This window comes from Lipotes vexillifer, unplaced genomic scaffold (assembly GCF_000442215.2).
Source record: "Lipotes vexillifer unplaced genomic scaffold, Lipotes_vexillifer_v1.1 scaffold156, whole genome shotgun sequence".
Lineage (NCBI taxonomy): Eukaryota > Metazoa > Chordata > Mammalia > Artiodactyla > Lipotidae > Lipotes > Lipotes vexillifer.
Genome location: NW_006770074.1, coordinates 711830 through 723949, shown reverse-complemented (window position 1 = coordinate 723949; position 12120 = coordinate 711830). Strand labels below are relative to the sequence as shown.

General features: G+C 46.4%; 1 protein-coding gene across 1 annotated transcript in view; it reads right to left on the bottom strand.

The window, feature by feature from the left end:
- Positions 1 to 12120, bottom strand: part of SND1 (staphylococcal nuclease and tudor domain containing 1) — a 439500-nt gene that overhangs the window by 143605 nt on the left and 283775 nt on the right. The window contains exon 15 of the mRNA XM_007446006.1: positions 11527 to 11668. Coding sequence (XP_007446068.1) covers positions 11527 to 11668 — 142 coding nt within the window. The remainder of the gene's footprint in view (positions 1 to 11526; positions 11669 to 12120) is intronic.

Sequence of the window (12120 nt, the reverse complement as noted above, 5' to 3'; positions counted from 1 at the left end):
CGCGGGCCTCTCACTGCTGTGGCCTCTCCCGTTGCAGAGCACAGGCTCCGGACGCGCAGGCTCAGCGGCCATGGCTCACGGGCCCAGCCGCTCTGCTGCATGTGGGATCTTCCTGGACCGGTGCACTAACCCGTGTCCCCTGCATCGGCAGGCAGACTCTCAACCACTGCGCCACCAGGGAAGCCCCCTAGACTCAGTTTCTGGAGAACAATTTTGCCAGGTAACAGGAACAGAGATCAAAAGAAACTAGAGAAGGAAAAACAATAGGGAAAAACATAAATAAACACATAAACACTGAGGCTCCTGTGTTTGGAGGCCAGAGCTCATGGAAGTCACTAAAGGACACGTCTAACAGAGTACACCAGACATGAAACACAAACCATTCTCATGGAAGAAAAGAAATACAGAGGTAGATAACAATTCTTCATGAAGTTTGTCGTGCCCATTGACCTTTCAAACTTTTAAACTTCTTTTGAAAAGCTGATGGGCAAGACAGAATGGATAAAGAATTGCTACCTACCTCTGTATTTATTACCTAGAATGTACATCTATTTTCCAGTGTCACTTCCCTGGATTTTTTCATGATGTGTTTTAAAAGCCAGAATTAACCAAGAGGAAGGGTCCCTGTGACAGACCTCAGAGAACCAACACCTGTTACCACAAAGAAAGAGCACAATGATGTGAATGCACAGCTATCTACCAGAGCTTTACTTCCGGCCCTCAATCTGCTGCCAGAAACCAGCCAAACCCTGGCTGAGGCAGAGCTGGGCACACCTCAGCCCAGGAGGCTCCATTCCCAGGTCCACAATCCATGACTGGGCACTTCTGACTTGGTTCTTATGATCTAGGCAGTGGAGTTTCCATGTGCCAAGAGGAAGAGTTCCCCGAAGAGAACTTAACTACTGGCATTTATTTAAGTATGTGTTGTACTGTGGTGTAATCTAAATGTTTCTTGTCAAAAAGAACCTCCTTGAAGGCATATACTATCTCCCTCTCTTTCCCCTTGCAGTGCCAAGCAATAACAGGTGTTAAAAAATAACCTCTGACTATTCAACTATAGAAGAGAGGGGTGTGAGCCTGAATAGAAGCGAAAACAAGTATCTGTTACCGCGTCTCCCCACCCACCAAACTGTGGGGAAGAAATTCCCTCCTCTCTAGTCAAAGCAGACTGCTCATCAGGCGCATCACGTGAAAGGAAAAGAGGCCACTCCATGCACTAGGCCTCTTTTGATATGAAGGGCTGGTCTGTCATCAGCACATCCTAATCAGCAGTACTCACAAATAAGGCTAAACTTAGGGAATTTTTAAATTCTTTTCCATCAAACAGTGAGAATCAAGAGTAAAAAAGAAATAGTTTGTTGAAGAAGAGACTAAAATACCTCAGGGCCCTAGAGGAGTTATTTCTGCAGTCCCTGCACATACGACATCATTCATGAAGAAGGCAGTGGTACAAATATAGCATAAATGTCGTCTGCTCTAGCTTGTAATTTAAAATGCAAATGCTAATGAGCAAACTGGTATATCAGTAGAGTTAATAACCGCATGCCTAGCACAGGGGCTGCATCCAAAACACACACAGAGAAGAGACAGACACCATGTTCCAATTTAAAAATAAAAACACCCAAATTAACCCTAGAAAAATCACTAGCAGATGTACAAGCTCAGGAAGAGGAGGCACACCAGGGCAGGGAAATGGGAACTTCTCCACCCGCCATAGACTAACTAACTAGTCCATTTAAATATCTTCCTACATATAGTGAAGGTAAGCATGGGAGTTACTAGGGTTTATTCAGGACTGCTAATTGTAAAGCGTGAGTATAATAAGGAAAACTACAGGGAATCCAAAAAGCTTAGACAGAAAGTTTCTCCAAAGCCCATTTAGAAGCCTGTAAGTCAACTTTGCAGGGAGCTGTATGTCCAGAAATCAAAGGCCGCTGAATAGAGACGTAGATTCTCATTTATTTTATCATAGGCAAAGGATGGTTTAAAAAACCCCTGAAAACAGGGGCTTCCCTGGTGGCACAGTGGTTAAGAATCCACCTGCCAATGCAGGGGACACGGGTTTGAGCCCTGGTCCGGGAAGACCCCACATGCCGCGGAGCAACTAAGCCCGTGCCCCACAACTACTGAGCCTGCGCTCTAGAGCCTACGAGCCACAACTACTGAAGCCCATGCGCCTAGAGCCCGTGCTCCGCAACAAGAGAAGCCACCGCAATGAGAAGCCCGTGCACCGCAACGAAGAGTAGCCCCGGCTCACCGCAACTAGAGAAAGCCCATGCACAGCCATGGAAGACCCAAAGCAGCCAATAAATAAATAAATTAATTAAATAAGTAAGTCTATTTTAAAAAAAAGAAAAAAAAACCCTGAAAACATACAAGGCCTGGATTAAGTGGGTAATTTAAATAAATGGGAAAAAGCTCTAATGATGAAAAACCACGACTGAGAACACGGTTGTGTCTCAGACGCCTTCCAAATATGAAAGGAACTTTTGTGAATTGTTCTTGCTCGTATAAGGTCTGTGCTTGGCAGCCCTACATCAGGATCTGGGACTGATCCTATGGCACTGAGACCGAGCACAGCTCCTTGGGCTTCCTCAGAGCCCATCATGATGTGACCAGTGGTCCTATCCAGTTGCTTAAGTGGAAACCCGTGGCGCCCCCTCAGGGGCAACAGGAGAGTATGCTTGGGCTAGCTGCCCAAACTGGACACCACGTGTTCTAATGCCAATGTCAGTGCTGTTATATAAAGGGCCAGGAAGAGACTCTGGCAAATCCATCCCATTAGTTTGGGGAAGCCTCAGGAAAACTTTCTGAAAGGAACCCAAGGTGTGCAAAGACCCAGGGCTTGGGGGCAAAGACACTTTTCAATGATGAAGAACCTTTTGGCTTTTTAAAACCCAGTCATGGGCTTCCCTGGTGGTGCAGTGGCTAAGAATCTGCCTGCCAATGCAGGGGACATGAGTTCGAGGCCCGGTCCAGGAAGATCCCACATGCTGTGGAGCAACTAAGCCCGTGGGCCACAACCACTGAGCCTGCGCTCTAGAGCTCCCAAGCCACAACTACTGAGACTGTGAGCCACAACTATTGAAGCCTGTGTGCCTAGAGCCCAGGCTCTGCAATAAGAGGAGCCACCGCAATGAGAAGCCCGTGCACCGCAACAAAGAGCAGCCCCCGCTCGCCGCAGCTAGAGAAAGCCCACGTGCAGCAACAAAGACCCAACGCAGCCAAAAATAAATAAATAAATCTATTAAAAAATATATAAAAAAATAAAATCCAGTCATATCTGTTTGAAAGGGGAATGTGAAAGGTGGTTCCCATAGCAACCAAGATTAAGTCTTATGGGCACAGTGCACACTGTTCACCCCAGGGCTGCCCATTACCAGATTTCTAAGCATTTCCCTTTAATTTCAAATTAACACACCATTTACACTCCCTCTCCTGCATCCAGGACACGCCATTTCCTACTCATAGGCTGGCCAAATAGACACCCCCTCAGGGTGGGCAAGTGGTGAGCAGCCCAATCGTGGATGCTACTGCTTGTCACCATTACTATTAAATGGCTGGTGGAAAATGCCAGTAGGCTGACAAGATGGCACTGAAATATTCACACTGAAATTTATTTTTCTGGGGACGCCACAAGAATGGGATTAGAACCGAGTCATCAGGGCACAACCAGAGACAGGTGCTGGTATTGGAAAGGCTCCAGCAAAGAACAGCCATCAGAGCTCTGCAAGCCTTCCATTCCTTCCCCCCGTGCCCACCAGGTGGAAGGCAGCCTAAATAATCTTTAACAGACTCAGAAAGAACCTTAGAGTAGGAGCGGAGGAGAAGGAATGGAAAAAGGAACCCTTGGGGAAAAACTCACAGGTCTGACCCTCTTGTACCACTCTACTGGCTCTCATAAGCGCTGCAGAGAACAGGCCTGATACCTCTGCAGGATATTTTCCCATTATCTCATTGATATCAAAACTCCAGATCAGCAAGAGTAAAAGGCAGAAGTCGGAGGACTTAGGAGGCAAGGGTTCTTTTCACTTACCTTTCACCTATCCACCCAGAGGCAATCAATGGGCCTATCCAGAAACTGAGGATAAATCAACATCTTTCTTTCCTTGGCACGGGAAACCCAACTGAGATGGTGAGGGCAGAACATCCCAATTGGGAGGCTGTGCCACCCCTCAGACTGACTCCGCAGAAGGTAGGGCCACCACTAGGACTCTCTCCCCTCAGTTGCTGGAGCCTCTGGACTGACTGGCTGGGAACTGCCATATGGGCCTTGCTGCTTCCCTCACCTCTAGGTCCCAGCATCACACCAAGATAAGCAGGCCAGTCTAATGGAAATAATTAACTAGGAAGCGGGAGAGCAAGAATGCATCTTTAAGTGTTCTAGCTCCAAGGTCTGTGGCTGCCATTAAACCATGCTGAACAAATCTTATTTTTATTGATGTCTTTATTACTCTGTCTCAATCAAAAAAAAAATTAAAATGACTACTGAAAAAAATTGAATCCTTGCCTCTTTTACCCTGAGACACTCGACTGTGCCCTGTATGTCTCCTGTGATGCCTCTACTGGTCCTTGGGTACTGGCCTTCCTAGGTCTCTTAGCACCCAGGTCACTGTCTTCTGATCCTTCTGCAGTTTGCTGATGTCCTCCCTAAAAGCGTGGTCCTCAGATGGAACATCACACTCCAGGCCTGAACTGACGCGGCTGAGCCAGCACTTGGCTCTATCCCTCTCTGGATACTGTACTTCCAGGTTATGAATCAGGATTGCCTTAGCCTTTCTGACAGTATCACAGAAGAATAACTTTATAAAAGGCTAGGAATTGTTTCTCCTCCCCTTATACTTCTTACAAATATTTTTTTCTTCATGTCTATATACCCTGTACTTCAGTAGATACAAGTACTTTGCTTGAAGGCTAGCACCGTATCTTATGCATTTCAATATTCCTAGCAAAGTGCCCAGTGGATATAAAAAATTATTAAATAGCCATGTGATTGAGTGACCCACAAACATGAGGAGGCTCATTCTGGGGATGACTCACAATCTAAAGATGGAAGATAATCAGGCTGTAATAGTAGGCTTGCACTTCCATCCACGTGACCATGGGTGATGGTCTGCCTGCAGAGACGGGGAGCTAAGGGCAGAGCGCTGAATGTTCCATGGCGGGAGACCCAAGAAGGAGATTTACACGACCAGACAAAAGCAGAGGGAAAAATGACTGATGAGTCCATCCATTTCTTTACGCGACTCTTCCTGAGAGCTAATGATACAGGCAAAGCTGTTTGGCCTAAATAAATCGCACCCAGCTTTGCCAAAAGGAAATGCTCCAGATCTTCTTGGATGCTCAAATACCATCTCCCTTGGGAAGTCCTTTCCATTCCTCAATTGACTGTTCTTTCCTCTGCATTCTCATGGTATGTTGCCTATACTTTTCATAGCTCCATTTTGTTTTTCCCTGTTAAAGTTTTTCATATGTCTGTCTCAACTATTAGACTAAAAGACATTCAAGAAAGCAGAAATCATCCGATTAATTTAAGCATCATCCACAAGCTATCAGAGACTGTGTTTCTTTTAGTGGGTTTATAAAAATCTTGGCCTCATTAAAAAAGTCTCCCCAAACCTGCTTATTGTGCTAATGGACCTTCTGACACGAATGTAATTCGTTTAATTCACAATGATACCTTTAAAAGTGAACAACTAGAGCAGCCCTAGAAAAGTTTCATGTCAAGCTGCCCATTTCCAGTAATGGGACCCAACTGGAAGCAAGTAGGAGGCAGAGACAGAACCAAATGGGCAAGTCCCAAGAGCAAGAATACTCCACTTTACAAATAACCATTAAGTTGCAATTCAATTAAAGTAACTGAAAAGAATTCATAAGTATCAGCAGACCCTGTAACTGCTTAATTAAGGATAGAAGCCCAGCAAACACAACTACAATAACAGCCTGATTCATTAGCACCTCTGTGATAGCAGAATGGGATTTCTCACTTAAACATACATTGGTGTTGTGTTAATTTGGTTAGGCACTGGTAATCAACGGGGATCCACCATTCCTGCGGCCAGGAGATGAGGACGATATGCCTGTCCACCTTCCCTCTCCTCTCTCATTAAAGTTCTTGGTCTACTGAAACAGGCAGTTGATATTCCTATTAGGATTGGCTGGAGAAGAGACATTACAGAGACAGAAGAAAATGAGGTACTTTGTTCAAAGGCATTCAGGGTGGAAGGACACACAGCCAACCCTTTAGCTCATCATGCACATACCCGCCACCATTTATCAAACCCCAGACATCTAGGACCTCTCCTTATTGCCTCCCTTGTCATAAGGCAGCTTCAGGAGGGGACTTGTAATCAAAGAGAGAAAAAAATTGAAAAATGCCAAAGGGCAGGCAAACAAAAGTCTCATTTTCTGGTCTTGTTTCATATGACTAGGTAACTGGTTAATTATAAGTCACCTGCTGTGATCCACATGGAAACCCCCTGCCAGGTGGCTGCTGCATTCTTGGTGGTTTGTACAGTGAGTTCTACCCCAGGTGACAGACATCCACTCCCCACCATGCCAAACTTGCCTCGGTCCACAATTCCTCGCACTTATTGCTGTCCCACCGTTAAGAACAAACACAGAAATGTAAATGGGGTAGGCTCAGTGAGTTAGAAGACTCCAAATATCTGACACAAGACTCCTTAGATTACTTTACACTGAAACCTCAAATTATTACCCTCTTCTCATTCAGGCATTTGGTTTACAGGCACTAATTTGATACCTGCTATGCTTAGCCAACAGGACAACTTCCTGAACTGTGCCCTCAGCATGACCCAAGTAGCCCAGAGCTAAGAAAGTAATGCAAAATAAGGCAACATAATATAAAGGTCACAGCAATAAGGCACACACTCCAGGCCCACTGGTGCTTTGAAATAAAAATGTGAATCATGGGCCACGATCAAGCAATCTGCAAATATGTGCCTCAGTATCCCTTTAGACGAGATACTAAGTAAAAGGTGACACGCAGGACAAGTGAAAATGAACTAAAAATAAAGACTGCAGGTAAACTGCTTTTCTTCTAAGAGAAGGAAATGTACGGAGCTCACTAAATGCTAGATGAGGAAAAAGGATGCTTTTAAACAAGTGTTGGGGGCCTGAGGAATGTTGACCTTTCTGTTAACCCAGGACAAGAACTTCCTGTGACTGCCTCTGAGACTGAAATAAGTGCACATAGGAGGAGGCCACAGCAGCAGGCGGGGGGACCTTGAACCGTCTCAGTTCTGAGGCGGTAAGGTCACCTGCTCACCGGCTGAACCTAAGCCAGGTGCTCAGAGGACTGAAGGGCAAGAGCTCTCAGGAGGCGCTGGCCTGTTAGCTACAGCTGACTTTGCCCAGCCCCACCTGCTATCCCATCTGACCAAGCAATCATTCCACATGCAGGGGTGCAGGAACCATGACGGAGAGGCCAGCTGGCTCGGGCCAAATGCCACTCCCTATCAAGCTGCGGGGCCGTCTGCCCAAAAAAGGCCACGTAAAAACGGAAAGTGTCCACCCCACCCTGAAATCCAGAGGGCTCTCCAAAAGGCTGGGAGTGATGATACCAGCACATAGGGGATTGCTGAACAATTCTCTTGACTTTCCCCTTGAGAATCACAACCCTAACGTCATTTCCAGCAGACGTCAATTTTACAGGGTGCAGGGCACATTCCACAGAGAGCTGCCAAGCCGTGCCATGAGGACCACCTTCCAGGTGAGCAGCTGCACGGTGTAAGCATCGTGTCTGTCTACGCTGACGTTCAGCTTTGTGGCTGGTGCCGGATGACCGAGGGACCCTTCTCTCTAGGATCCTCCAGCCATGTTCATCATCGCATTCATTCTGTCTCCACAGGGTCACTGCCCTAGCAATCATTTACTTGTATCCTTTCTGAGTTCCTGTTCAGACTAGTGCCTCTCAAGTTCCTGATATCTTCTCACTTCATCTCTTTTATATCCTCATTAGCCAAGGAGACTTTGTTGAGTTTTACAGTCTATAACTGGCACTATGAAGACAATAGGTATACTGAATAGCTTTTCCAAGTATCCATGCCACGTTCTGCACCAATCCTAAGAATTAGTTATAAAAGTACTCAAGATGCTGACGTCTTCAGAATGTTCCCTTGACCCTTTAGCATTCACTTTTCTGTACTCCTTTTTCCATTCTATTAGACTGTTGTGAAGAGCAGTCTATTTTAAATTCTGTTCCTTACTGCCCACATTTACTCCCCAGTCGCACTGACAAAGATCATCTGTGACTTACCAATTAATCAATAGTATACAATCACTCCCTAGTTCTTAACTACTTGATCTTTTAAGGTAAAACCCAACACTGCTGACTCCCTGGAATTCTCCCCTCCCTTGGCTTCCAGAAGACTGCTCTCTGAGGATTCTTTATCTAATCCTCTGACCACCAATGATCTGTTCCAAGAACCTACTCTTAGTGTCGCCCTTGCTGGTGGACATCAAAATCTGCCCAATAACTCAAGCCTTGGACCTGTTTACTTTCTTTCCCATACTCAATGTCACCCCCCATCCTTGACCAAAAAGCCTCAGCCACTGCTTGAATTAGGAAGTCTTCCTCTTAAATGCTCTTCCAATCTCTCCTCTCCACCACCACCAGATTTCGGGCCTCTATCCCTCTTGCTTCTTAACCACTCTCCCAGCCTCCAGCCTCACGTACACCAATGTTATCTACCAAAATAAACTTTCTTAACACAAGTGCGAGCATGACACACCCCTGATACCCTGAGCGCCTCTGAGGGTCCACAGTATATTCCACAGAAGACTAGCTTCCATCTGTGTTTCCAGCCTTACCCCACTCTTGACTCTTTATACCCCACCAATACCAAAGGATTCATGGTTTCCTGGACACATCAGAAAGCATCATACCTCTACATCTTTGTAAACCTGCTGGTACCTCTATCTAGAATATTCCTCTCTTCCTCCCCTCCCGTCCTGTCCTTACAACATTGCAAATTCCTATTTGCCCTTTAAAACACAGCTCAGATACACAATCCCTGATCTCCACCTAACCAACCATTCTCTTCTCTGTGCTACTTCTGTGCATTGTAATTAATACTATTTTCTCAACTAACACCCAACACTACAGTTTGTTCATGTATCTGTTTTCCCTCTAGAGCTTAAGACCTAGGACTGTGTCTTACCAGGGTGCAGAGTTCCCTGCTCCAGACTCAAAGAGGAAAGCCAGTAGCTTTTCTTTTAATGAGCATTTTGCTTAGTCAGGAGGAGGCCAGGACAGCTCCTAGCTCCTTCTCTTGATTTACTTGAATTAATGGGGAGGTCAAAGTCTCCGTGGTAGAGCCACAGGTACGTGCACACATACTGCACAACTGTGCCATTCTATACAGAGTTCAGGAAAGCTCTAGTTATGAATTCACTAAGTCTTTGTGAGAAGAACAGGAAGGAAACATTTATTGATGCTCTACTTTATGGCAGGCTTGCTCTAAACCTTTATACATCCTGAGAGGCAAGAAACTTTCTCCAGTTAACTGATGTGTAAACTAACGTTTGAAGAGAGTCAAAAAAACAAAACAAACCCCCCAAAAAACAAACCTCCCTAAAGTCCCCTGCTTGTACAGAGCAGAGCCATGATTCAAACCGAGGCCAGCTTTCTTTTCCAACTTTTCAATGTCCTGCATCCCTGCCAGGTTTCTGAAGAAATCAGAAGATGCATGATACAACTGCATAGAGTACGGCAGGAGAAAAATGGAAAAGCTTATGTTTTTACCAGGAATTTGCTTCTGTAATCTATCTTTCACAGTGTAAGTTAACTCAAGCAATGCCTTTTGAATTGCTAAGCTTAGAATAATGCCAAGTACACAGAGGAACCAGCTGATGCTGAGTTGAGTGATCAGGCTGCTTGTGTTTCAGCAAGGTACCACCAGAAGCGTTCTGCAGGAAATCTCCAGGCAAGACAGGTTTAAAGGTCTGAGCCAGCTCCATTCAGGTGGTTTTAAGTTTGGAAGCCAGAACTTCAATGTTTTCTTTCCCCTATAGATCTGCAGCCAGGTTTCCCGGAAAGAATAATACTGTTTCTCTTTCACACCTCTGGGATAAAGCTCTGCCAAAAGGATGCTTTTGTTTTGCAGGCAGAGAGCAAAGAATGAGTTGAATATATACCTCAAACCCTGTAACAAGAATTCACTGCTAAGAAACTCCTCCGCTACAGAAATCTTAAGAAAAATGGCTCCATGAAAGGACTCACACACACTGCCACTCTGCCCCTCAGTTTACTTACAACTCATATTCGCAGACATGAGAACACAGCCCTTCGGTGAGGTATGGACTTCTTGCGGCCTTTCTTCTTTAGAGCTGCCCCTGAGCTGCAGAAAGCCTGCAGAGCTGGGCAGCGATCAGTAACCTCTTAAGAGAGCTCAGGAGCCTCATAGAGCAGTGAGGGCCAAGCAGCAACAGTGAGCTTCACGGCCTTGTGCTAGGTGAGTGACTAATCGCACTTAACAATCCATTTAGTTGGGGCCTGAGGGAGACCCTTATGGGGAAGAAACCATCAGTGCCTTCAAGGAGAGCAAGGCTGAGGCCATGTGGCAGGGGATGGCAAACACGGCCCCCAGTTCTCTTCCCCCATATGGCAAATTCTACCCCAGGATTCAACAGAAGTAGCGCTGAGGCAACAGGCTGGCCTCAGAGGAGGTGGCGCGCAGCGGGTGAGCACAATGCAATGCAATCTTCGGGAATGTCTATCGGGGTGGGGTGACCCTCTCCCTCAAAGACCACAACTGTGAAGTACTGATGGGAATAAACAACTTTCTTGTCTGCCGGCAGGGAAGAAATGAAACTGTCTGCTCCTTGAATGCACACATGTAAATTTCTCAAAGAGCACAGTTCACACACAGACTTGCTGGCTTGTGAAATGTTACTAGATAAGACAGGATAAGAAAGATGGTCAGTCAGCAAAGTAAAGGAGGAAGGCTTGCCCCGGCACGGCACCCTTAGTGCAAGAGGGAAATACCAGGGACGCAGGGGCTTGTGAAGGTAATGTCACATCTGGGGTTTCATAAAGGATTTGGATCCTAAGGACACTTGAAAAGAATAAAAGAGCACAAGTGGCATTGCCTGTGGAGCTACAAGGGCAGAGTGTCTCGGCGCCTCTGTGGCCTTGCCCGTGACTAACACAGCAGGGCGGTCCATCCCAAATGGGCAACATCAACCGCGAGCACGCCATCATTAATGTTTTCCTATGTCTGGAATTCCCTTCACTCAGGCTGTGTGAGGATACGGGCTGCCTTGTTAGCTGCCCTGCACTCCTACGTCCTGTGGTTGGCGGGAATGAGAAGCAGGACAGGAACAGTGCTGGGTCTGCAGTAACAGCGGGATCAAACCTAGGAACTCTGTGTTCACACCTCAATTAGAGGCTGAAGCACCTACATGGGCTCCAAGTCCTGTAGAAAGGAGGGCATGTGACCTCCAGGGATGACTTCTGAGCTCCAAGAAGAATTTTCAGAACAACACATAACACAGAAGACTTACCTGCAAGCAAGAAGGTGATAAGGCAAGTTTCCTTTGGCAAATACAGCTTGAGACGAGACCCACTGAACACATACTCCACCACGGCTTCAGAACGACCTGCCCGCTGAAGGAAGGGCAGAAACTGCTTTGCTTTTTGGGTGTCCTGGGGGAGAAAAGAAGAATCGTTAGAAAAGCAATGGAATCTAGGTAAATGTTTCTTTCTCTCTGGTCTAGGGCAAAAAGTCTGGCAGACCACAGGAAGCTGGGCGAAAAACCTTAGAATATCAGACATTTCTGAAACCACAACAAAAACAAGATACCGATGTGACTTTCATAGGAGAAATATAGTTAATCAAAAGCTTCCAGAACATTCTCACTCTCTTCTCCCCTCTGTTCAATTACTAAAGTGGATATAAAATTTAGGACGGGGCTTCCCTGGTGGCGCAGTGGTTGAGAGTCCGCCTGCCGACGCGGGGGACGCGGGTTCGTGCCCCGGTCCGGGAAGATCCCACATGCCGCGGAGCAGCTGGGCCTGTGAGCCATGGCCGCTGAGCCTGTGCGTCCGGAGCCTGTGCTCCGCAACGGGAGAGGCCACAACAGTGAGAGGCCCGCGTA